Source organism: Mycena indigotica, assembly GCF_014461135.1.
Source record: "Mycena indigotica strain 171206Taipei chromosome Unknown Mind.scaff0012, whole genome shotgun sequence".
Lineage (NCBI taxonomy): Eukaryota > Fungi > Basidiomycota > Agaricomycetes > Agaricales > Mycenaceae > Mycena > Mycena indigotica.
Genome location: NW_023503011.1, coordinates 449,436 through 474,250, shown reverse-complemented (window position 1 = coordinate 474,250; position 24,815 = coordinate 449,436). Strand labels below are relative to the sequence as shown.

The 24,815-nt window shown below is 50.8% G+C and overlaps 9 protein-coding genes across 9 annotated transcripts; 6 read left to right on the top strand and 3 right to left on the bottom strand.

Moving 5' to 3' along the window:
- Window positions 1-224: 224 nt before the first annotated feature.
- On the bottom strand, window positions 225-4,096 carry MIND_01222300 (Acetylornithine aminotransferase; the record flags this gene model as incomplete). Its single annotated transcript, XM_037368726.1, has 16 exons — window positions 225-644; window positions 694-1,113; window positions 1,161-1,418; window positions 1,468-1,532; window positions 1,582-1,796; window positions 2,127-2,203; window positions 2,257-2,305; window positions 2,355-2,464; window positions 2,512-2,630; window positions 2,680-2,824; window positions 2,872-2,973; window positions 3,028-3,165; window positions 3,221-3,625; window positions 3,671-3,737; window positions 3,781-3,844; window positions 3,901-4,096. 16 exons carry the CDS (start codon window positions 4,094-4,096, stop codon window positions 225-227), a joined length of 2,850 nt encoding a protein of 949 aa, XP_037214694.1.
- A 547-nt stretch (window positions 4,097-4,643) lies between these two features.
- Window positions 4,644-6,071, top strand: MIND_01222200 (uncharacterized protein; the record flags this gene model as incomplete). The annotated part of the gene is made up of 4 exons (XM_037368725.1): window positions 4,644-4,650; window positions 4,698-5,011; window positions 5,061-5,550; window positions 5,602-6,071. 4 exons carry the CDS (start codon window positions 4,644-4,646, stop codon window positions 6,069-6,071), a joined length of 1,281 nt encoding a protein of 426 aa, XP_037214693.1.
- Window positions 6,072-7,016: 945 nt separating this feature from the next.
- MIND_01222100 (Protein kinase) lies at window positions 7,017-8,171 on the top strand (the record flags this gene model as incomplete). The annotated part of the gene is made up of 2 exons (XM_037368724.1): window positions 7,017-7,053; window positions 7,102-8,171. 2 exons carry the CDS (start codon window positions 7,017-7,019, stop codon window positions 8,169-8,171), a joined length of 1,107 nt encoding a protein of 368 aa, XP_037214692.1.
- A 740-nt stretch (window positions 8,172-8,911) lies between these two features.
- On the top strand, window positions 8,912-10,435 carry MIND_01222000 (uncharacterized protein; the record flags this gene model as incomplete). The annotated part of the gene is made up of 2 exons (XM_037368723.1): window positions 8,912-8,996; window positions 9,051-10,435. The coding sequence occupies 2 exons, from the start codon at window positions 8,912-8,914 to the stop codon at window positions 10,433-10,435; spliced, it is 1,470 nt and encodes a 489-aa protein (XP_037214691.1).
- A 383-nt stretch (window positions 10,436-10,818) lies between these two features.
- On the top strand, window positions 10,819-12,221 carry MIND_01221900 (uncharacterized protein; the record flags this gene model as incomplete). The annotated part of the gene is made up of 3 exons (XM_037368722.1): window positions 10,819-10,954; window positions 11,002-11,118; window positions 11,161-12,221. The coding sequence occupies 3 exons, from the start codon at window positions 10,819-10,821 to the stop codon at window positions 12,219-12,221; spliced, it is 1,314 nt and encodes a 437-aa protein (XP_037214690.1).
- Window positions 12,222-15,512: 3,291 nt separating this feature from the next.
- Window positions 15,513-17,513, bottom strand: MIND_01221800 (Magnesium transporter; the record flags this gene model as incomplete). Its single annotated transcript, XM_037368721.1, has 12 exons — window positions 15,513-15,839; window positions 15,895-15,957; window positions 16,009-16,089; window positions 16,138-16,280; window positions 16,333-16,366; window positions 16,423-16,600; window positions 16,654-16,697; window positions 16,745-16,855; window positions 16,904-16,981; window positions 17,033-17,097; window positions 17,151-17,171; window positions 17,222-17,513. 12 exons carry the CDS (start codon window positions 17,511-17,513, stop codon window positions 15,513-15,515), a joined length of 1,437 nt encoding a protein of 478 aa, XP_037214689.1.
- Window positions 17,514-17,871: 358 nt separating this feature from the next.
- On the top strand, window positions 17,872-18,661 carry MIND_01221700 (uncharacterized protein; the record flags this gene model as incomplete). Its single annotated transcript, XM_037368720.1, has 5 exons — window positions 17,872-18,000; window positions 18,048-18,163; window positions 18,213-18,252; window positions 18,303-18,430; window positions 18,496-18,661. The coding sequence occupies 5 exons, from the start codon at window positions 17,872-17,874 to the stop codon at window positions 18,659-18,661; spliced, it is 579 nt and encodes a 192-aa protein (XP_037214688.1).
- A 635-nt stretch (window positions 18,662-19,296) lies between these two features.
- On the bottom strand, window positions 19,297-19,798 carry MIND_01221600 (uncharacterized protein; the record flags this gene model as incomplete). Its single annotated transcript, XM_037368719.1, has 2 exons — window positions 19,297-19,614; window positions 19,673-19,798. 2 exons carry the CDS (start codon window positions 19,796-19,798, stop codon window positions 19,297-19,299), a joined length of 444 nt encoding a protein of 147 aa, XP_037214687.1.
- Window positions 19,799-20,336: 538 nt separating this feature from the next.
- Window positions 20,337-22,538, top strand: MIND_01221500 (MFS domain-containing protein; the record flags this gene model as incomplete). Its single annotated transcript, XM_037368718.1, has 11 exons — window positions 20,337-20,437; window positions 20,491-20,735; window positions 20,785-20,840; window positions 20,888-21,047; window positions 21,101-21,164; window positions 21,220-21,300; window positions 21,354-21,660; window positions 21,711-21,770; window positions 21,823-21,886; window positions 21,936-22,329; window positions 22,385-22,538. The coding sequence occupies 11 exons, from the start codon at window positions 20,337-20,339 to the stop codon at window positions 22,536-22,538; spliced, it is 1,686 nt and encodes a 561-aa protein (XP_037214686.1).
- Window positions 22,539-24,815: the final 2,277 nt, after the last annotated feature.

Here is a 24,815-nt window from a genome sequence, read left to right as displayed (position 1 = left end):
AAGCTTTAGACGCCGGCTAGTGTGGCGTTACTAGTTAGCGCCCACAAACAAGGCCGCGGTCATTGTCCCTGTCAAAACGCTCATATAGATGCTGCTGCATCTCTTCATGATCGTTGTGCAAGGTGGAGGAAGGGGAACTCAGAATCACGTGCTCGCTCAGGCTGCTCTTTTTTTCCTGCAACTAAAAATACATCGTACAAGTAACATCCAAGTCATTGAAACTTTTATCCTTCTCGCACAACCTCAGCCACGGCATTCTTGAAGATCTGCGCCCCCTTCTCCAGGTCCTCCGCCGAAATATTCAGCGGCGGTATGAACCGGACAACCTCATACACACTAGTGGTCAAGATTATCATCCCCTTTTCGATGCATTTTTTGGCCACCCGAGCAGCAAGGCCTTTGGGAAGCTGTGGTCGCGGTCCGACAACAGTGTCTGTCGGGGAGGCGAACTCAACTGCCACCATGAGACCACGTCCACGAACGTCCACGATATGTTCCGGATAAGCGGCTTTGAGCCCGTTCAGGGCGTCGAAAAGCTCAACAGACCGCGCGTTGACATTGGCAAGGATGTTTTCCTCGTTCATGACGTCGACAACTGCGGTGGCGGCAGCACAAGCAACCGCATTACCAGCGTAGGTTCCACCCTGTCGAATATCAGTCAGAAGCACCCCTGCACCATGGACCAAAACGTACAAAGGAACCTGGCAAAAGCTTATCGGTGATTTCCCTTCGGCTGATAACGCCACTCAACGGGAAACCATTCGCGAGTCCCTTGGCAATAACAAGAATATCTGGACGAACTCCACTTTCCTCGATAGCGAAGAAGCGGCCGGTTCTTCCAAATCCGCTCTGCACTTCGTCGATGATGAGCAGTATATTGTGTTTGTCGCACACTTCTCGGAGACCCTGAAGGAATGCTGGCGGGGCAGGAACATATCCACCCTCACCAATAACAGGCTCAATGAGAATCGCAGCGGTGTCAGATGGGGCAGTCTGTTGAGACAGAAGAAGATCGAGTTGGTATAGGCATTGCTTGACTAAAACGTCTTCTGGGGTCGACGGCGGCAAGCCAAGTTGGTGCCAAAATGGGAAAGGCAAGGTGAAGACACCAGGCTACAGCAAATTAGCGCGTAAACAATGATTCTATGAATAGTCCAGACCATAAGAGGTGCTACTCCCTGTGAGTAGATCGTCTTGCTCCGAGTGACCGCCATCGAGCCAAAGGTCCGACCGTGGTACGCGCCTTGCATACAAATAATATTTTGTTTCCCTGTAATGATCCTGGCCAACCGTAAACTGGCCTCGATCGCCTCTGTGCCCGAGTTCCAAAAGAAGAACGAGTCAAGCGACGCGTCGGGCATTATCGGAAGCAGCTTTTCGATGAGGCGGAGGTATGGCTCATGGAAAGCAATGCTGCACTGTCGACAGCTGTTTAGAAATGACCAGGGTAACAAAATAAGCACACACTTGGGCGTGGACAATGTTCATGCATTGGTCTGCAGCAGCCTGGCTGATTTTGGGATGGCAGTGCCCTGCATCGCGCGTCAGTTAAGGCGAATATGGCATCGACTGGCTACGGACCCAAGTTGGTGACCCCGATCCCACATGTAAAGTCGAGCATTGTGCGGCCATCATCGTACTCGACATACGATCCCTTGCCCTTGGTCATAATGCCCGGCGTAATCCTTGTGATGCCCTTGGTGACATTTTCGCCATATCGGAGCAGGGAAGACGTGTCGGTTGTCGTGCTCATCCTTTTTCGCAGAAGAAGTGGCGAAGCGGAGAGCCGGGAGGAACTACAAGACCGTGTCAAGTCAGAATGGCGCCAATATATAGCCGTTGTTGGGTGTGAAAACTAACGGACACGAGGCGCCTGCTGCATATGTGCGAGGAACGAGGGAGCAGCATTGTGGAGGTCGAGAACAAGCAGGTGATTCGTGACTCGTTCGTGTCGACAATGACGTCGACTCTAATTATACATGTTTATTACACCCCACCATCCAACGACTACATTGCTTAAAGACTCGTTGCTTGCGGGGATTCATGTCTTCCGACAGGACCAGTGGGTTTGATACTAAAGACATGCAATCAATGGCCATGGCTAGAACGACAAACCACATACTTACGTCGTAAATAGACTCATGTCCGCCATAGTGGTAGAGAACACATACCACGCTACTCGGCCGACTTCGAACGGTCCATACTATGGCGCAAACAACTCAATATTTCCAGCAGAATGCAAACATCGATACTGACTTTATAAGCTGGAACTTCGTGACCTGCGCTGTAAATTCGCGCATATGAGCTGCAGACAGCGATTAAAAAACTTGTAGTGGAGACTTAGGACGTCGTACAGCTTTCCAGCAGTTTTGAAGAGCCCTGCAAGGATGCCGCCGACCGGTGCCCAGTTGCTGAGGGGTGCTGCATTGAATGAGGCGCTGATCGAGGTTTTCAAGGAGGCAAGCTTCGCGCAATCAGTCAGACCGAAACAATCATGGCAACAAGGCTAACCATAGACTCTACTCCAACGAAATTGCAAAGGTAGTCCGCATCACCGTTGTAAATTGTGACGCGAACGCCCGCTTCAATGACGGTTTCCAGATCATGAATTGAGGTGCGGACCCAATCACCTATTACGACTGAGCAACGATTTTGAAGGGGCCCACCAATTGGAAATACCGGTGAGGGCAAACAGGTTATGCACGATGCTATTGGTCGAAACCCATGTCGTCTCAGCCCCGATTTGACTGGCAATACTATTGATGTAGGTCGTGAACGACGGAGGGTAAGAAGTAGCTGCAGCAGGCGATATCACATAGTAGGGCTGCCATTTCAAGGTGAATACGAGGAATACGTTGGGGCTGATCTTACATTCCAGTTTCCCGAAAGCGGGGTCATTATCTGTCCATTACAATAGCTCTGTGCACTCGCGCATACCGAGTCGGTGCCAGAAACAGAATTGCACGCCAAAATCTGTAGCAGCAAGTAAGATAAGTATTGAGCAAACAAAAGAGGAACCAAACACACCCGATCGTGACAACCAATAGAGGCTGATTGCCACGCGAGAGTTGCGTCGATGATTTTGTCTTGAGAGACGAGCGGAACGTGATACGGATTTGCGGAGTTGGCATAGACGATATAGCCTGGATACTGGGTTATCGGATCCTGCAAGATGTGGTGTTAACTATTAGATGCCAGGTAAAACATGGCGCAGCCATACCGTGAGTCCATTCCCGATACCCAGAACCGCAAGATTCAGTCTTGTACCATTCAATTGGCCATTTTGTATGAGCTGATTCATCTGCAAGAAATACGCGGCAAACGCCGGTCCGTAATGTCCACCATATGACTCCGTCCAGATTCCTAGCTTGTTTGGGATGAGAAACTGGAAGCGGGTGTCATTCAGGAATATCTGGATGAACTTCCAAATATCTTGCGCGGCTGCCCGCGTCGAATTGACCTCTATGGTTCCATGAGAAAAGCCTACACCGACCGGTTGGTCAATGTAGAGCATATTGCTCGCTCCATTCCAGGACCATTGATTGGAAGTAACAGTGCTACTGTCGTTGGTGATGCGACAGGGTCCGTTCTCTTGGAACAGTCCGAACATGCTAGAGCTACCAGGCTAACAACTTGTCAGGATGAGCCATGGGAACAGAAGACGACTCACGCCACCATTAAACCAGAGAGATAGCGGGGAAGTGCTTGGATTCGAGCGCGCAGCAAAATACCAGAAGCTGCACCCGATTGAGCACAGGACATATCAAATGCAACTCATACAATATACTCTTGTCGGCAGCGATGTCCGCGTAGCCTGAAGCCTGATATACGCCACGTGTTGTTTCTGAAAATGAAAAATCAAGTCAAGAAGGGAGAAAATATGGACCATGACAGACGAACCGCATATCCCAGAGTTCTCAACCAGATTCCGGAGCTTTCCGGGGGTTGTGACAACACGGGGTTGGACTTTGGCAATGCGCTGAGCTCGCGCTTGTGAGTCAAGCCCGCCAAAAATGTCATTGACAATGGGGATTTTTGCGGAATTCACCAGCAAAACGAAGGAGAGAGAGACTGAGGCAAGGTAAGGGAACAACATCGAATGTTGAGATGACCCTCACTTGCGCCATTTTATTGTAAGTATGCAGGTCGCCCATAAACGCCAAATGTCATGTCAATACTACCACCTATTAGACATGTTCCTGAAGATCTGTAGCTTCCGAGTTGCCCAATTTTATGCGGGGCATTCGGCGCTGATATCCATAGTGGCGCGAAAGGACTCGGATTGCGGGACCACATGAGATACAATGTCAAGTTTCAGCGCTGGTCGAGACCTGGTTAGCCTTGAGGCAGCGACGATCGGGTCGAATTTCTTGCCGACTCAGAACTTCGAATTAAAATCTGGGATCCCAGTCTATTGCGGCAGATGGAGGTCGGCGCGGAGGTGGGACACATCTGCAAGGTAGCTTCCTTCGTTTGGTACATTCGCCGTAGTAGTATGTGTTCGGAGTGGGCTGAACGGTGTTTGGTTTGAGACTTTGAGTTGTTGTGCGTGACATTGTTGACTGTGACGAAAGTCACATCACAGTCCTTCAGTTGGCGGTCCGGACTCCGGAGTTTCCCTGGTTTCCTCTTCCATCTTCGTCATGGCCTGTAAGTCCTCGTTCTCACTCAATAATATGTCGCCCTGAACCTCTAAGGGTCTGATTTACCGGCGGAACTGGCGCTTCAGATCGCGAGTCACAATGTCAACGAAATGCAGACCCTTCGCACAATGTGCTTGGTTTCAAAATCCATGAGGGACGCGGCCATTGAACCTCTCTTCTCTGTCCTGCACTTCTCCCGTAATGTAGATCTCTTGTGCTGGCTAGCGCTCGCACAAAGGGCTCCCTCATTGCTCTCCGCCGTTCGAAAGTTGAAGCTAACAATCGGACTGTCATTGAGCGCGACAAATCTATCGGCCATACCTACTCTGGAGAATGTTTGCGAGCTGGAACTGTCAGGGCTAGGGAGAGTGAGTCTTGTGGCCATCACAAGCTTCATAGCTCTAACGAACTTTGCAGAAAAATGCACCAGAGTTGCAATGGTCGGAGGGCCTTGAAGCCATCGCCAGCTACCTGGAGCAATCGCTCCCTAACCTGCGGCGATTAAGTCTCTCCAACTCTCATTTCTGGCATCTGGCACAACTTTCTCGTGTGATTCGGGCTGCTGCTTCCCTTGAATCTCTTGCCATCTGTGCCTCCAGCGTAATTTCTCTGAATAACTCCAACCAGGATGTGACCAATATCGGACGTGTTCCCGTCAATTTGGCAGGACTCAGAGAACTTGCTCTCATCGGCAACCATCGCGAATTTGACTCCGACGGCCAAAATAGCTTAGGCAGGATGATGCTCTTGTCTCCCCCGACCCAACTCCGTGTGCTCACACTGCTGTCATTTCATGAGTCCGGTTATGATAATCCGTGCTCTATCATGACGATGATTATGCTTATGCGGACCTCTTACGCTTTCCTTACCCACCTTACAATCGACCCTAACCTTAGACACCGTTATGGTATTCTTTTCAACCATAGATAATGGTTTCGTTCTGACACGCTGGATACAGAAAACCCACTTTTAACATCAGCTCTCCCTACTCTTCCACCGTTTGCAGCACTCCTCGAGCTAACAATTCATCTTGGGGCACTTGGAAGCGCAGACAGCTCTGGTCCAGCAGCTTTCTTCTTTGCGGCCCTCAAGCCGATGCCTAAGCTCACGATCGTGCGCTTCGTGCTGCGTGAGCTGGGGACGTGGGACTACACGTCTTTTATGTGGCTGTTCTCCAGTCATCCGTCGCTGCTACACGAAAACTCGCTCCAACGTCGGTTTCCCTCTTTAGAGGCTATCCACTGGGTGTTTTGTGTTGACCCGCGAGGCGACAAGGTCCGATTAATGGTTTCTAAATCGCACAAACTCGACATTGAACGGCGATTACTGCTGCGGCTGGAGAATGTGGGTATGAGCTCTCAGTGGATTTGTCGGGAATGGATCATGTGGCAGGACCGAAATTATCGACCAATGGTCTGGGAAGATTGAGTGTGGATTTGGGACTCGATAAACAGGACATATTTTTAACGTGTTTTGGTCGGTCTACTATGACCTCAAGCCCAAGGCCCACGACAAGGGAACACGAGGAGAGAGCGATGACCACTCAACCCTTCCTTGGGAAAGAGAGAACCTACCGGCGACCAGCTTCACACAACAAGCGACGTCGATTCAGACGAAGGGAAGGGATGGAGCGGTCATGGGCATTGGGGCGAAGGGGACTCGGGCAGGGTCTGGTTAGACCAATCACTCAAAACTCAGGAAGGCGAACAATTAACAAGGCGAAAAGTGGCGGCGAAGCAGTTGTCGGGGAAAGCTGTTGGGATGCGGTGGAAATATCAGCAGCTGTGATAGAGTTAGACGCAGATAGTGGGTGCTGAAGAGTGTGGCAAACTCAGGGTGGTGAATGGGAGCAATGACGGCCCCCACCGTCTGGTCCTCGAGTTGGATGTTGAGGTGTGTGGCGAGCAGCTTTGCGGAACCGCGTCGCACCTGCGGTGGTGATACAAGGGAGTCTTGTAGTGTCGCCAGAGAATTGTCGACTAGAGGCTGAGGGTGTGGGGCGAATGGAGAGGATGATAAGAAAAGCAGACAGGCAAGCGTCTTTTATAGATTTTTGGTTTGTGGGTGCGTGAAACTGCAGTACACAGCCCAATTCAGTCAGTCCACACTACTAGATGGTTCCAAGGAGTCAGAGCCCTCACAGACAACACGTTTTCGTTCCCGCTCACGGCCCGTGATGCGCTGATGAAGCTGTGCAATTCGTTTGGCGGAAACCATGAACGTCGACGATCTCCAAGCAGTTGTTTCGGCAAAACAACAGCACCCAACAGCTTCACAAAATAAGCGACGAGTTTAAAGAGCCTGAGGGAGAAATCCAGCTGAAAGATGCAATAATTCGAGACCAAACTGAATGAAACCATCGAGGCGGGCAAGATGTTGGCTGCTATTGCAGTGGTGGCAGATGTCGACGGTGGAATCAACTGACTACCGTGTTGAATCTACTGACTTCCATTTCCAGGCAAAACCGTCTATCGACACTCTGCAGGCAAACAAAACCTCGAACCCAATGCACCATCTGTTGATCCAAACAGCACCGTCATGCTCGGCTCTGCGGGCAAGTTCATCACCCACATTGCTGCTATCCAATGTGTCGAACGTGGTCTAATTGGCTTGGACGACCCTGCTGCAATCGAGAAACATCTTCCTGAAGTTGCAGTGCTGAAGGTTTATTTGCCAAGCGACGACGAGCCCGGCTTCATTCTTCGCGAGCCAACCAAGAAGATCACTCTCCGCCATCTTCTCACTCACTCGAGCGGAATTTCATATCCCGGGGACGAAAAGCTCGAAAAATGGACCCAGTCAGACAAACCAGCGATCGACGAGAACGCTCACATCATCGTCAAAATCTTCTCGATGCCGCTCTTGCATGAACCTGGAGAGGGCTGGACATATGGGTCGAGCGTGGAATGGGTCGGTCTCCTCATCCTCCGCCTCACCGGTCTGCGGCTCGTGGAGTTTGTCCAAAAGAACATTTTTGACGCGCTGGATATGAAGATGTCGACATACTATCCTGAGAAGCATGCCGAAATTTGGGCAAAGAAACTTCAGATGGTCAATCGCGAGAGTGGCGTGCTGGTTGCCGAACCAGACGATACGGTTCAAGGATTGACGTGTAGTGTTGGCGATTTGCAAACTCTGCTTGTTGACCTCCTTGGTCAATCGAAGCTACTTTCCCAGCCTTATGTCGACGAGATATTCAAACCACAATTCGTTCGAGGCACCCCTACCTATGTCGGGGCTCGGGAGGACATTCGCAAGCTAGGCAAATCTGTCGGAGTCCCAACAACACTCGCCAACCCACCAGTCAACGCTAGTCTCGCGGCTTTGTTCGTGGAGGATGGAGTTGCACCGTTGTCGAATTTCCCTCCAGGGACTCTCACTTGGAGTGGAATGCCTAATGTTATCTGGGCCGTAAATCGGGAGAAAGGAAAGGCTGCTATCTTCGCGACACAATTGTTACCTGTGGAGGATGATGAAATCATTGCAGTTGCGATGAGTTTCATGCGTGGGGCTTGGACTGAGCAGTAGGTATTCGCATGGTACATCGAACTCCTATCAAAAAGGTGATAGTTATGTGTTGCTAGTGTTGGTGGGGTCGAGAAATCCTTCAAGGCAGTGGCACCAAGTATCCTGCGTGGGTGTTTCCGTTTTCAGTTCCAAAACACAGATTCTCGTCTCACTGACACACATCCCAACGGCTTATTTCCTCGATAATAAGCGGTTGTTGTTGTTGTTGTTGTTGTGGGTAACGAGATGAGATGTTGGATGCAGTTGAGACTGTTGAGTTGAACTTGCACAGACAGATCGACTTGAGATTGACTCTCGTGCACGTGGAAGTGTAAAATCCTCGCAAGCTTGAAGTATGCAATCAAGTGCCAGAGTCAAACGCGCGCAGATCCGGATCAGATTTCATCGAGGAAGATAAGGGAGACTGCTGCACTTTTTCTATTGTCGTGGCGGCGAAAGCATATTTCTTTAGGATAGGATTTCTCTTGAATGAAAAAATATTCGGCGAACGCAGAGCAGAGCCGTTGAACGTTACATAAGGCCGTGAGGAAGAGTATGACTAAACATGTAGATCACATCGTTAGACGGGACTCACACGGGCATCTGCTTGACCATGCTTCGGATGACCGGTCCAGCCTTTTATTACCCAGCGCGCTATGATGCTCGCCTTGCCGACCTTCACCCCCGACCATAGGTTACTTTTCTCGAAGTCCTCAGCCCACGGCGCTTAGCAGAGCAAGCAGGCCCATCGGTTCTGCGTCATGCTCTGGCCGTCGTCAATAACCCCTCTTTTCATCTGGGCCACCCTTTTCCCTGTCGCGTTCGTTCATGGCGCTGATGATTCAGGTGCGAACTCGGTCAGGCATATTGCTTTCTCGTTGCTCACTGATTTTATTCCAGTATTTGCCTGGCGCAGCATTCCCCAACTGACGACTTGCCAACCAGCATCGTTGTCCTGGTTTTATCGCGGAGGCAGCGAAGACCTCACGATTTCGATAACCAACCAAGGCGTTCCCCAGTCACCTCCCAGCGCACCAACCCTGCCGCACAACCCTCCTCCAGGAAATGGACCACCCAGAGGCGGACTAGGAATTTTTGGAGGCGGGGGCCCAAGGCCTCAGAAAAGCGATGGACCTGGTCGAGACGATGGTCGGCCGCGACATGGCCATCAACCCGCCCGGAGAGACCTCAACCAGCCGGTCTCCGGTGCGGTCAAAGCTTCAAGCAACTCGTTTGCCTGGTCGTCCGTCAATGTCGCGCAAGGTTATTATGTCCTCGTCGCGAATCTGCCTTCATCAAACACGGTGAAGCAATCCAGGCCATTTTTCGTGGCAAATGGCAAAGATACATCCTGCTTAGTGGTGGCCAACCCCCCTCCTCCGCCTTCTGTACCGCCCTCCGGCCCGACAAGTGGAACGGCTACCACATCCCCGTCTTCGATACCCTCCAAACCCACGTCAGAACCATCCGACTCTGCTGCTGCTGCATCCGCTCCTGTTGCAACAACTCCTGTTCGGGTACCGGGTGGATCAACCACCTTACGTACCGGCTCGGGAGCGCCTCCCAAGGGTGTTTCACCGACAGGTCCCGGTGACTCCTTCGCGCCTCCTTTGTCTACGAACATGACCACCCCAGTCTCTGGTGCCTCACACTCTCGACTCAACCGTGGGGCGATTGCTGGCGGAGTCATTGGTGGGCTCGTTGTTGTTGCGGCGTTGCTCGCATTTTTCCTATATCGTCGCTATTCGAAGAAGTCTGCCCGCGCTCAAGCCTGGGCAGGCCTTACGTCTGGTGAACGCGCCTTCCCCCCTCCCGCGCCGAGTCCAGGGGGTGGTCGTCATGTTCATTCCGAATCTGTCGGTCCAATTCTTCTGCACGACAGCAATGTGTATATGATTGGCAACCTCACATCTTTTGCTGGAGGCGAAAAGGATGCAGTTGCAGACACCACCACGTCGGAGTATGCTTTTTCGCAGGGAAAGCTGTCATCGCCGCAACACGAATCGCCGTTGTCGACAAATGATCTGCATCCTAGCATTGGTGCAGTTCCCAACGACGCAATTATACCTCTTCCAAACCCTCCAATCATTAGTCAGCCTTCTCCAAGGGCCCGCGCCCGTCCGCTGTCGACCCCAGCGCCAAGCTCTCCAGCACTTTTTTCGTTAGAAACATACCCAGCTAGCCCAACCCCCCTCCCAGCACCTCCGGACAAGCGGCGCAGCTCCAGTCGGAGAAGGGCTATCCCGCCGTGTTACAAGGAAGGCGGTCCCAGAATACAACCCTGATGACCCAGCATTAGCTCCTTCGCGTTCTATCACTCCAGCGGTCTCTCGGACGGCTTCAGGGCAGGACTTGTCTCAGCTGTTGGCGACTGCAAACAACAGTGGTGGTGCGGTACACTACCTCGTGCCTGATGCACCCATTTCCCAGCGCTGAACCTAGCCTACTGCTTTGTTATCTTCCTGTTTTCGTAGGCTATCTATGTCCTGTTCGTTAAAACCTGTTACTGCAAGTTTTGGTCTTCTCCTGGATGTTGCGTCAATGATGAGTCATCACCATCAACTTCTTCCACCTTGCCAACTACAACGAAGTTGGAAATTTGTTTTCATGCCTCCCAGCATGACAGATTGGTCAACTTTCGAGATTATTTGCCTCCATCGAGTCCGCGATGAACTTTTGCAACTCTGCGTGGTCGTACACGCTCCTTATCGTCGAGCCTCCTGACCCAATCCCGGTCACTGTTGACACGGCTCATAACTGCCAAACTCAAGGCGGTGAGCGGGAGAAGAACAAGAAGATCTGCTGTATCGACTGGCGTGCATAATGGTTGCAGCAGCATGATCACCTGCAGGCTCTTGGACTGCTACTCTCAACCTTGGGGTGTGGATGTCTGTCGTCGTCCGAATTGCGACGCTCTTTTGCATTTTATTCTATCGGGCCTCCGCTGGACCAGTGGCTCCCATCCCCGGTATGACAATTTTCGAAGATTCCAATCACTGACTGCTCCCAGACCCAGTGTTTTTATGGCTGTCGATACCAGAAATGTGGACATGCAAAAGCGCCCCGATATTCTGGTCATTTGAAAACTCAGAGAGCCTTCCTATGTACATCTCCATAACCAATGCCGGCGTTACACAGGCTCCCAAACCCTCCGCCACGTCCGTCGGCCATGTCGATAGGAGCGCAGACCCAGAGCTGCTAACAATGCAGATTTCCGGTTTACTCGACGCTGCGGAACGCACATTCACTTGGGCGCAGGCCAACGTTACTGAGGGTTGGTACGCACTGATCGCTACCTTTCTCACAACGAGCGCTCTTCAAGTCTCGAGTCCTTTCTTTGTGAACGAGGGCGATATATCCTGCTTATCAACGACAACAAACTTGAAGCCCAAATCTTCTGCGCCAGGCAGCATCATGCTGAGTCCAAGTTCTGCATTTACACCAGCCTCTAGCACAGTCTCATCCTCGCCCACAACTTTTGCCACAAAAACATCCCACGTTGAACTCCCAGAGATGCTTGGTGGGGTGTTCGGAGGCATTTTAATTGGAGGTCTATTCGTTGCGGGACTATTCAAGTCGCTCGGGTTCATTAAGCGGCGACGCACTGCAACTTCGAGTGGCTCGATGGACCGTAACCAGAGCAGATTTAGGCCTGGCATACGGTTTCCCCTCCGCCAGAGGCTTATTACGCCACATACAGAGCTATCAAATCTTGGTCGTCACGAGTTCGAGTCGCAGTCCTCCTCTTTTGGCACTCGTATCGCTCGTAATAGCAGTGATGCCAACCTGGTTGACCTACGGCGTTGGTTCATGCAGCGAAGAGGATCATCGCAGCTGCAAAATCCTTTCGACACACCCGCCGGGAGCGTCCGACAATCATCGTCGTCTATGCCTTCCTACCAAACTATCAGCAGCAATTGTGAATCTGCATCAACTGGCGCCGTTATTGTACCCCCAAGTCCAGCCTATCCTTCCGGGAGCTCGCTTATTTCAAGGACGGATGTGGTTATGGACGGAATGTATAATATGCACGATCCTGCCTTGTTACCACACCGTTCTGACCCCAGTTGAATTTGTTTTCAAATCATATATATCATACGTGTGAGAATAGAGCACCTCTGTTGTAGCCGGAGTTTCGGGATTAGTTTCAGTTTTGGACTTGCTATGTACATGTTGTGACCACTGCATTGTAGCTGACCTCCGCAAAAGCAAGGCAGATCAAACTGATTTCGACCGCGACGACGACCGTAAATGCCTCTTCGTGTAATACCGCAAACATACTGGCACCTTCCTTGCGTAAGGTGGCTTATCTATCCGCTTTCGGCTTGTGGATGACAACGAGTCGGCTTCACTGTTGACTTTGTGCATCCAACCATCTAACCACACTCCCTCTTATTAAACTTGCCAAGACCTGCATGGAAGCCAGTCGCCCACAGGATTGCTGTATGCTACTGAGTAGTATTCCCGAAGAACATCGAAAGACTCGTCAGTTTCGTCATGAATCATATGCATGATCCACGCAGGGTAGCTTGAGTCCTCTCGTGGGGAAGGTATATCGACCGTCCCATCCGCTCTTTCCTTCTCATTTTGACCGCGGATAGATAGCATTCTCCTATGCAATTCCGAATAGCATTTTCCAGACTAACGTCTGGTCAAGCCAACTACCGATGGTCATTTCTTATCCGAGTCCCATGAGTCGAGAACGACGTCCCACTGGCAATCGTGACGCTGGTATTTGCCCATTCACCCCTTTCAGACCAAATTCACCGTCTGTCGGGGGGACAAGGCTATCTCGGTAAAACGAGTCCGGCACTGCCGTTCCTATCGAATCTCGATATTTCTTCAATTCCGCCCGCAACCTCTACTCCGTCAACAAACCCTTACTGAGGTTCACTCTCAAAGGCATCTACCCCTCTCAGACCACCTTCACGTTCTGGGGGATAAAATGGGAGGCACACTTTATGCCTTGAGGTTGATGTCTCGACAACTACAACCCTTCGCATTTGTGCCATGTTCTATCTGGGCCAGCCTGTTGCCTATTTATTCAAAGTCCTCGAGCTCGAGCCTCAAATCGATTTCCTTCTTCCCACGGCCATCAACATTTTACTTCGGCTGCCTCGGCACGGATCACCCGAGACAATGCCCACCCATCGTTGTGTATCCTTGCCGTCGGTTTTCAATGGTTGAAGGTATCGTTAGCGGGGAATCTTTACTGGTGTGCCTGCGATGGGAGATTCAAACATGATGTATTCCAGCGTCCAGGAGTTTATGGAGTCGACGCAAACGATTTCGAATGAGAAACAAGTTGCGCTCATACCATCTCTTCTAATTCAACAAGTTCGATCCAATCAACTCGTTCAAAACACGGGCTCACACGCTCGAGTTTGTGTTGAACCCGATTGGCAGAGTGACGTCCGCTGGCGCGGCGTCGCACCTACTGGAATTTCAACTCGCATTCCCTCCGGGCTCACCTCGCGCTTGTCATATCACTTACCCAGCCCTTTTCTGAAGTTGGGGAAGGTGCTCTCGTGGCCGGGCTGGCCGTTTGGATAACATGATGCAGTTTGTCAATGGGGCTTTGCCTCTCAAATCCGACAGTTTCATGAAAGTCAAACTACCTTCTGTTTGATATATCACTATCGCTGCAGTGCAGCAATCCTATATGCCTCCTTCGGTGACGAGAAGACGGATTACACGCCTGGCTGCAAACTCTTGTCCTCAATCACAACACCTCCGGGCTTCTTGTTTGTGGGGTGACAAGCCTCGCCATGTGCTGCAGTCGATACCCACGCGGGTAGCTTAGTTTGTGGACATACTAAAAAGCTTCTCTCTCGCTGAGGTGGCTTTTGTGACCGACGGTACTACTAGTAGTATTCATCTTTGGCATCAAATGGCGGTCTTTGCGGTACAAACCATTGGAGACTCCGCTTCGATGGCCGAGGCATCAGGTCTCCACCCCCAAAACTTCCCACTTGAGTCACCTTCATTCATCGATGGTTCATATCCGTCCCAAACGAGTGGGTGGTCCCAGCGCTCTCCATCGACCACGGCGGCTGCATCTCACTGTTTCCATGAAGCCTGTCATGAGCGGGAGAATCGATGCATGCTGAATCACTGGCACACCGCCAAAAGTATAAAATTTTATGTTTTCCCGGACCTGCTAGCCGACGCGCACCGTCAACGCACCGTTCATGAAGGACGTGCTGTTGTTGACTGCAACATTATTTCTCCATCAGGCTGTTCTCGCTTGGGGAATGCTCCGGAACTTGAAACTCGGGTCCACCGCTTGATCACTAGCCTGAGCTGTGCCTTGTCGCTCGAGCCCCAAGGCTACTAGTATTTACTGAGCCTGACATTGGCCTGACAAGTCAACGGTCTCGCGGCCTTTCTGGCCTTTCTTTCGCCCTTGGATCTGCCGCGGCAGGGGCGCTGCCGTATTGCCCATTTCTGGCGTGAGGAAACCCAGAAGAAGGATCCATTCAAACGTTGCTAACGGCGGATTTGCGGGGAATGCTATCTCAGCCTAACACATGTGCGATGCTGTTCAAGTTGTGGCGCCACATCTGCAAGCCACTCACCCGTGCAGCCGTCAAGAAAGCTTGCGATTTCTAAGCCTCCTCTCAGGCTGCTTCTGCTTCCTCTGTATTGACAGACATACTCGAGGTCGTCCCACCTGTTTTCGAATCGTCGCTATGTCATAAAAAGCTCGAGTCATCTGATAGAGGGTCTCCGGCACGAGCTGACGGGTGCGAGCAATCCCACTCGATGGAGAAACCAACAAGCTATAGGGAGGAGCACACGGCCCGGTCCATAGTACACCGGCAACGACCAACACCACGAGAAAATAATGGATGCTCGTACCAGAGTGTACAAATGGTCCCGTTTGCTTGACCGAAGCAATGGATGGAAACCGTGCCGCATCGTCTGTGGAGGCTTGATAATAATGTGTGCCATATGAGTTAATTTCGTTCACATCATCGTCTAATCTAACTTCCTCCGGCCATCGTCATAGGCAGGCGGTCACGCCCCTCAATCTGGCTCCAGGCAATCTCCAGGCCCACAGAGGGCCTTCGCGGTGGCTAAAATTGCCCTCGAAAGACTGCGGTGCTGTCAACATGTTTTCTGCCGTAAAAGCATGTATATCGAGCGCCATCTGCGTGGAACAAACGACATGCTCATTGTCTCAATCGTCATCCATGCCGCAACTTGTACTCCAAGTTTGGGTCCCGCCAAATTCGAAAACGCTGTCAACATATCAGCATCATCAGGTTATCAAGTTGGTTAAGAAAACATCTGCAATTAGAGTGGGTGCTTTCAGGTATTATAGCAGCTACAGCTAGTCGTACAGTGTTGGTAAGTATTCTAATGTAGATTTTTTATATACTCTAAGGTTGGACGACTAATGATGGTAATTATGTCCATCCATCTGGATTCCGTTGACGCAGAGGCAACGGTATCAGCCACGGCCGACGCCGGGAGCTCGCGTTGTTGTTCGACCTTGAGAGCCCGACCTTGCGTATTTTGGCGAGCCTTCAAGGTAGCGCATGGTTCAGAAACCCAAATCGAAGGTCGAATGAGATTGGCGACATACCTGCGTAGACCGATCAAAGCGACTGTCGATGCCAAACCCATCGCGAACCCCGTCATTCCATAGAAGGCCCACTCATGCGCCTCAAGGTGACTAGTCAACTGGAAGAGGGAGGACATGTGAGATGCAAGTATTGGCAAGATAGAGGAAACGCACATTCATTCCAAATAGTCCGGTCAGTAATGCGCCTGACCCGATGCCCATTGTCAATATGGAGACCTGTGAGGAGTACGTTAAGACGATCGATAAGTGGACGGGATGGTGGCTGACCTTGAGGTCAAGAGATAAGAGCGCATTGCGATTGGAGTCTAGAATTAGCTCGACAATCTCTTGGGTAGATTGTACGTTGGTCTTGGAAGACATTAGTTTAATTATTATTCTGATATCCAAGAGACACACAGCGATGTTTTCAGCCTCGTTGACTATTTCTTCAACTTGCTTGGAGAATGATTCGAGTAAAACCTCGAGATCTTCATGATCCTCCAGCTCTCGGATGACCTCATTGTGTTTGTCCGTGAGATACATCGCGTTCAGATCGTCGTCTAAAGGTATGACGTCATACGCCATACTGTGCGCCGTCTAATACCAGCTTACCTTGCCCTAAAACTTCTTCGAGCGCTTCCTCCACCTGGAACATGGCGGTAAATCATCGGCGGGCTGGAAAGACAGCGAACGAGCACGCACCAACTTGGCCCTATTTTGAAAGCTAGCAAGGCGCCGCGAATAGTGCAAGAGGCGTTTAAAGCGATCGTGATCAATGTTGTCCTCCAGTTCAGCCAGTAAGCCACCGACAAGATTGCGAATGAACACCATCTCCGCCTCAAGTGCGCTCAATACTGAAAGGAGTATTGACTCCAAAGCCCTGGATCCGTGCTCAGCGACACCGCGTAGCGATACATGAACGAAGGTAGTCACCTGAATTCATAAGGCATTCCCGACCCTTTCAGTTTCAGATTGTGCTGGAACAAACATGAGTATGGTCAAGTGAGGCGGCGGAGTGGCCGACCTCAAGATGATATAGGAACACAGAGTGGAGACGGGAGTCAACCGACCCAAAAGAATCGAATATGATTACACTGTCTGCCTTGACAAGGGCTCGAATGTGTAAAATGTTAATCTACACGGATCTCAGCGAAGAAAAATAATAGCGGTGGCAAGAACGCACAAGAAAAGCTTCCTTGCGGACGAGGACGGTCGGGACGAGGTTAGGTACCCTTGAATCAATCTTGCGGAGGTCCCGAGGCTGCAGAACGCCTGAAAGTTAGTCAGACAGATCAGGCTGGGCAAGACATACATTCAGTTTATGCTCGTTGCACAGGTCCGACTTTTTGAATTGCCCGGAAATCGTCTTGACATTGCCTGGAATGAGATTTGAGGAAACATCCGGTCCGGCCAAGTTATTTATTGCGCACCCTCTGCATCAAGGACAGTGCCTGGAGTGAGTGTCAGAATCGAGGAATGAATGCGAGCTAAGTAAGCGTACAGCGAAGCATGAGGTCTGGTGGATTGCGTCCTTTCATGACTTTTTCTAATATGGCCGCCCGAGTTGCTTCCTCATGGATGTCTGCGGGCATTCCATCATATTCTATCCCCCGAAAAGGTTTGTTTCGCCATGAGATGCAGCGGACGACTTGATGGATAGGTCGATCTCGGAAAAGTCCAGTCGACAGCGTCTTGGTCGGTGCAAATGCGTGAATAGAGTGAAGGCATGCACTCCGAGAAATACAGGTACGAGAGAGCCAGATTCGTTTGGTTACATGAGAGAAAGCGAGCATACGCAACGGGCAAAGTCACCGCGAAGAACAAGCTGGCCGGGTGACATGTGACAGCGACTGGGTTGGAGAAAGCCACCGTCAACGTCTCCAAACAAGACTCTTATGAAACTAACGCAGCGCATAATGGACGCTAGTCTGAAAAAGCAGGCTCTACTTGCAACGTCACTTGACCATCAAAACACCAAGCTTGGAAGCTCCATGTCCTGGAACACGGTGGTTGACTTCACACAAAACGTGCCGCGGCCTTCCAGATCGGACCCTACCCATCTCGAACTTTCATTTATAACCGAAGCATTCTTTCTCCTCCCTCTACCCTCTCCCTTATAACATGTCCTTGGCCTGAATATCTACCTATAATATGACCGAAACCCGACGACTCCTCGACGCGTCTACAGCCCTCTCCCTACTACTCCGTGTTCAATCTGTACCCCACGCGTTCTACGGGAGTGTTCTTACGGCGGTTCTCGCAAATAGCCCTCAAAGTGATGTCGGTCTCTGTCCTGACATTCCCGAATACTTGTTAACTCGTCGTAGGAGATATTCTGCGTCGTCGAAGGCGGACAAAACCAGCCTCATGCGTTCAGAAGAGTGCGAGATGCTTTAGCTGGCAATGCTGACTTTACGATAACCCACTCACCTTGGACGAATCGGTGCGTTCACTGTACCCTCCACCCACAAAACGATGCTGATTTTTCCTAGGTTGCACGTTACCTATCGTCGTTACATTCCTGCAATCGAGGTGAGCCTCTGCCACATGACTTGGTTCCGGCACCCCAACCATTTGTGGAGATTGAGATTCTACCTGCTGGAGAACACGGACCCCGGCATCTCGACCAAACAACCGTGATGAAGATGGAGGGCCTCCCTTTCTTGACCATCTCCGAATTTCTCCGTTCCAAACTCAAGTCTTGGATGATGTGCCTAAGCGCCCCGCTTTTAATGCTCAGCACAGACACTAATGTTGGGCTTGGTCTTTCTATAGTCGCGGAGAGGATCGAGACGCGCAAGATATTGTCTACGTTCTAGGTCGGCACTGGACCCGGGTGGACATCAACCGCATTCCTGAGAACGACATGAATTTTTTCGTCGCGAGACACACATCGGTCGCTCCGGCTTGGGCTGCAGTGAGGCGCAGATATGGTGTTTAATCAGTGTATGTCTATTTCCCGCAAAAAAAAACACGCGGTTCTGCGTCATTCTTCAATCTGATAGCGATTCGCGGTTTTGTCAGGTGGTCGGGTTTGTTCGCCGTCGGCATCGAGCCTTCATGAAGCACGCGAAGGGTGTATTTATTTTTGACAGACAAACAAGCCTCTTGTCTGCTATCGCTCTGCTGTGGCCTCTTTCGAGCATCTATCTGCCGAGCCTACATCTCACACTAGTGTCCTTGAGTCTCCCGTTATCATGCGAGGACTTGAAAGTCAAACCGCTGGTCGGCCCATATATTTCCGTCTCGATAATGCTTCAACATGATTTGCGCGGAATCAAATCGGGACCATATCGATTACATTGCCATGCCATTAGGATCCCATCACAGTCTAAATCTCATTGCTCATACCATCATCCCAGGCAAACAAGGGTCCGAAAAAGCACTGTAACAATCTCGAAGCCGAAGCTAGCCAAGGGGTACCAACTTCTAGTTCCCGTCCGACAGCCACTCATCGCGCAAAATCCCGAACCCCATCTTGTCCACATTGTCGAGTCTTTCGGTCGCCTGTCTTTTTTTGGTACTGAGTTAGCGCGAAAGTCAGGAACCCATAATGAGAACCCGAAGAAGCACGCACTAACGGACAACAGAATTGGCCGAAATATTGACGCCGTACTCTACTTGATCATTCTCCGGACAGAGTGTGGTTTCTGCTGAGTTTATTTGCGGTTGGCTGTATTCCCACTCGATCTCAGGCAATGAGGCATCCGAGTCAGATGCGGTGCTGCTATCTTCTTCGTCGTCAGACCACCAACAATCTCCGTCAGAATCGTCTTCGACCGGCTCTAAGCTACCGTTGTCTCCGCACAAATACGCCAGAAGAACGTCATCGCCATCGAGAATACACGAATCGTCGTCTCGATCAGAGAGGTGTACTGCGGCGCATTGAAGGTGCTGGATTGAGAAAAGTGCTGAGTAACACTGGGCTGATTTCCTATCCGGTGCGACTGACCATAGATAGAGCATAGAAATGTATGAACTCCCGACTACACAACTGGCAAGAAGGAGGGGTTTTGCGGTCAGTGCTATCAATGTTTACTGGGAGGTCGCTGTCGTTGAGCTCAAAAAAGGTTGTCATGATGGACCAGAACACCGATTGTCGTTAAGTCTCATGTGACATTTATACGACTCGCAGGTTCAGACATGTCTCATCCATTGCTGAGACTGCGACAGCTTTCCTTCCGCGATATGCATTAGTAGGTTGACCCCTTTGTTTTGATGCAGGCGGTTTAGAACCCGAGTAAGCCTAGTAATGCACACCGCGGAAGGAAAGCTGTTGCAAATATTCCGTTCATGGCGAATTTAGGGGGACAAACTTGACTTTTCAAGGTTTATGACAGCTTCACGTGATCGCGTCACGACCAGTCGATGTTGTGGGTCTGAGGAAAGGGAAAGCCATATGTGGAGCGGATGTTTGGCATGGACCACGACGATAGTGAGCGATGCTTTTTGTTTCCAACATGCATTACTTGCTGAGATTGTGGGTCAAGTGGTCGGCCCGATGTGTCAGCACTCAAACGGCTGCGCCACCTGCCATTCTCACGCTCCAAGTCCCGATGACATATGCTGGATGACCGTGCCGAATTGCTTCGCAGTCGTCGTTCTCTGAGGCCACCATGAGCTCCTCTTCATCTACTTCTTTGACCTCTCATTTCCCTGATGAGCAGTCGCGTAAAGAACCGGAGCTGGCTACTTGGAGACGACCGGCAGCGTGGTGGTGTGTGGACAATGTTGTGCTTTTTTATTTGCAGTCACTCACAATAGTTGTAGGTTGATGATTTATGCGCCTTTTAGTATGGTTGTACAGACAGCCACAGCCGGAGCATCTCTGGAACTGTATAACAACCTTATTTGCCATCAAATTCGCGCAGAGCCTCAGTCGATAACGCTTCTCCATCCATTTGCTGCGGACGTCCAAATACTTTCTGACCTAGCATTTAATGCATCACTCCCGGGCTCTGGCTCATGCTCGTCAGACCCTTCAGTACAGGCGGAGGTCGCAAAACTTGCAACAGGTGCATATAGACTTTCGGGGCGGTCACAGCTCTCGCTCACATAGCCCAGCCGTTGCAACGATTACTGGGATCCTCACTTTTGTGACAGCTGCTTGGTGGGGTTCTGTGCGTCGATTTATTATTTTCCGGATCTTTCTGGAGAACCCTTGCAGTTTTCTGACCGATATGGACGCACACGCATGATGGGCATATCAGCCATCGGCCACACCTTTGGCTTAGCCAACACCATACTCGTTGCAAAGCAAGTGGAGCGCGTCCCTGGAGGATACTGGTTCATTGCTATCAACGCCGTCATCATGGGCATTATCGGTGGTATGTTGCAACTTCTCTTCTTTCTTACCCAACAAACTGACGGAGCTTTCAAGGCAACGCTAGTGAGCTTGCTGCCATGAATGCATATGTAGCGGACATTTCTACCTCAGAAGAACGGTGCCTATCTCTCACCGGAGCTAAAACTATCGCTACAACGTCAGTTTTTCAACAGGTCGCGCGTTTTTTCTTTTGTCATGGGCTCGATGCTTGTCGGGGTGGGTGTGGGTCCAATTATTGGCAGTCTGATACTGAGGTTTGTCGGAATATATATTTTCTTTTGTTATTTTCTGACCTCAACTCTACTAGGTTATCGCACGACGTCTTCGTTGTGTTCTACTTCGCTGTCGCTTTGCGTCTCATTCACACACTCTTTATATGGATCGTTCTCCCCGAATCGCTCACCCGTCTTCAAATGAGTGAAGCCACCACTCGATATCGAGACTCCTTGCAGTCTGGCTCTGCCCACCCAAGACTGCATTACATATATATTCTATTCGAGCCGCTGGCGATCTTTTGGCCCAAGAAGCATGTTGACCAGTTTTCTGGGAGGAAGAAGAGGCACTGGAACTTGTTCACACTTGCCTTGGCTGACGGTTCGATGCTTTTGGCTTCGGTCTGTGGTTTCAGTAGAGGCGCCGCAGAGTCTACTAACATGACTTGCAGTCATCCGTCATCTCGCAATTTCTCTACGCACTCCGGACATTCCAATGGGATGGGGAATATGTGAGTCCTAAAATTATTATTCAGAACAGTGTAGTATTCAGTCTTTTCCAAGCTGGGTTATTGCCTGAGCAGCATTGGTTTTGCCCGTGCCGCTTTCCTTGCGATCGTTCTTCCCGGTCAGTACAGACTGCTATCGTTTCCTCTTTACTCAAGCTTGAAGCTCAGTCCTTATCAAGCTTGCCAAACGAGAAAACAAACCTGCATCACCACCAGGTCATACGGATCCGTCAGATGAACGACAGCCCCTACTCTCAAGTCCACCATCGTCGCCTGACGAAGCTGGGTCCTCTCCGCCCCATTCAATTTCTCATGCCTCCTATTTCGACCTTTCGCTAGCCCGCTTCTCGATCCTCGTGCACATAATTACTTTTGCTCTCCTGCCCTTCGCGCCGACCAGTATTCTTTTTATCGTCTTCATCTCCCTTGGGTCGTTCGCTGCGGGACTTTCCCCGGCCATAAACAGCGTCGCATTGGAGCTCTACACGCATCAAGCTGGTGTAGACGGTGCGGTCGAGTCGGGAAAACTGTATGGCGCGCTGAGCGTGGTCCAGGCGCTTTTGTGCGTTTTTTTCCCTGTCGACAAATCTATTCAGTCTTCTGACAAAACATTCTAGTGGAAACATATTGGGCCCTCCCATATATGGGCTTATCTACAGCATGACCGTAGCTTCGCATCCGAGAACCGTCTTCTTCGTAGCGTTGGGCAATGCCGCTGTGTCGCTGGTACTCTTGGTCTTTGTTAGACTTCCATCGCGCCACGGCTTGTAATTTTAACCAAGACATCAACTGTAACTACAACTAGCACTACCAAGAAGTAAAGTAATGTAACATACACGAAGATTACTATAGCGTGCCTAGATATCATTCCAACGTCCTCCTAAGCGTCCTCGTCAAAGTTCTGCTTCCTGAATAGATCGTAGACGTCCGAGCTTAGCTTTGGCCCGATAGCCCGTGTGCCCCCCCTCCGCCCCACCGACTCCCTTGAGCATCATCCTGGCTGTTGGTACACAGGATTTGTTCTTACCTTTCCCTTTACCTCTGCCACCACCATCCATTTCCTCCTGGTATCTGGCCGACTCCTCCTCCTTCTCAGCCGCCTTCAACGCCTCCCAAAACTCTCTCGGAGTTCGCCATTCATTCAAGACCGCCGCAGCCTTCTCTGCGCTCATCCCTCTCACGCACAACAGCATACGTGCCCAGGTATCCTGCACAGTCAAGAATCCCGATTTGCTGTTGAGCCATTGGAAGTCCTCGAATGAGGTAATATACGTGCGATCGGGGTGCCTGCGTTTTAGGTAGGCTTGGAGATCACAGTACGAATGGCGCTTGATCATGGCGGTCGGAATCACATACAAGTCCTTGACCTGAAAATAGATTAGTTAAGATGCGAATAACGAGACAGAGCCCACCTGATGGTCCTCTGTGATCTGCCTGGTCAACCCAACCAGATAAGACATCGTCTCATCCATACTCTTCGTCTCCTTGACCAAAAAGCCATCCACCGCTTGAGTTGAGGACAGTGCTGTATTGATTTGTGGACCCCAGACCTCCTTGTTCTGCTCCGCGTTGTACTCCTCCACGAGGTAAAACACACGCGAGATCGCGCTTTGCTGAAGACGAAACTTTTGCTCATGGAACCGTCCGTCTTTGATTGAGCCAATCAGATCGTCGAGCCGTTTTCTCTCCAGCACAACGTCTAACACATAGCGTTGATTCCCGACTTTTGCGACCCACGTGACATCCCCGAGCTGGAGAGCCTCCAAATTGATGGATTGAAGGCCTTTATTCAACAGCTTTTCCCGCAGTGACTGACGACTGCCACCCGCTTGTTCCCGATTATCCAGAATCATTTGCACCGTATATGACCTGGCAGGTAGGACAATGGGTGTGAACTCGGGGAACGTTGTCTGAGGGAGGTATATTGAGGCATGCTCAACTGCAGCAGGAACAGGAATCGCATGCGACAAGCGAGCTCTGTTGGTTGGTGCCGCTGAAATAGGGAGTGAATGTGTCCGTTGTATCTGGGGGATGGGAGGGTCCATAATACCGGTAGCTGCACGTTTAATGGTGCGAGAAGGCTGCTGCGGCTGAGAGAGAGACGGTCCCGATGGCGCCTCACTTGGTGTTTTGACTGCAGCCTTGGAACTACTGGCACTTCCATTTCCCTGAGAATATCGCGAGGGAAGTTGTCGTGAAGGATCGAGGGTATTTTGCGAACGAGATTTTGTCTTGTTCTCCGCTTCCAATAGAGCAGAAAGCGTCCTCGACGCGGCTTGGAGTCCATCAGGGAAACCGTCGAAACCTGGGCATTGCGAGTAAGGTTCAGCCGATGGTTCCGGTATATCCCCAGCCCAATGTTTGCCAAATTTCGAGCGGTTTGACAGTTTCTGGACGAGGGGATGATGAGCCTGCGACGCTGGATACGCGACCCGGAAGAGTAGAAATGGCTCCGCTGGGTTGTCGGAGAGCGAGACACGTGCTTGTGCGCGATTGCGAACGGGTTTGTTTTCGGTGTCTAGAGCAATCAGAGGGAGATTGGTTCGAGCTAACTGACGCACCGATGTACCAGAACTTGAATTCGCCCTGTCGTTCTTCTGAAGCCAACTGAGGCAACACGTCGCTGGCGACGCGTTTAACTGGGCGAGTTGGCGGCGGTAAGTCAACTTCTGTGGCAGACCGCTTCAAAGCTCCGCCGCGTGGTCTGGGGGTAGGTTTCGTGACAGGTTCGCTGTTCTTGCTGTCCAGGGTGTTACCCGCATTATACGTCTTGATTTTCTGAAGAATTGTGGTGCCTATACCATTGACAGACAATAACTTGTCGGCGGTGTCATAAACATTCTCGTCGGCTCTCAGCCCGTTGATGGCTTTGCAGTAGCTGAGATACGTGTTCCGATTCTGGTCTGCAGAAATTTTTTAGCAGAAGTATAGTGTAGGTAGGATATTGGATGAACCATCTCGATGGCTCTCTCGTAACGCCTCTAGAATGTCCAACCACTTGCCATTAGGTCTGTTATGTCTCCTTTGCCTAGGCGGCATCTTGTGAGT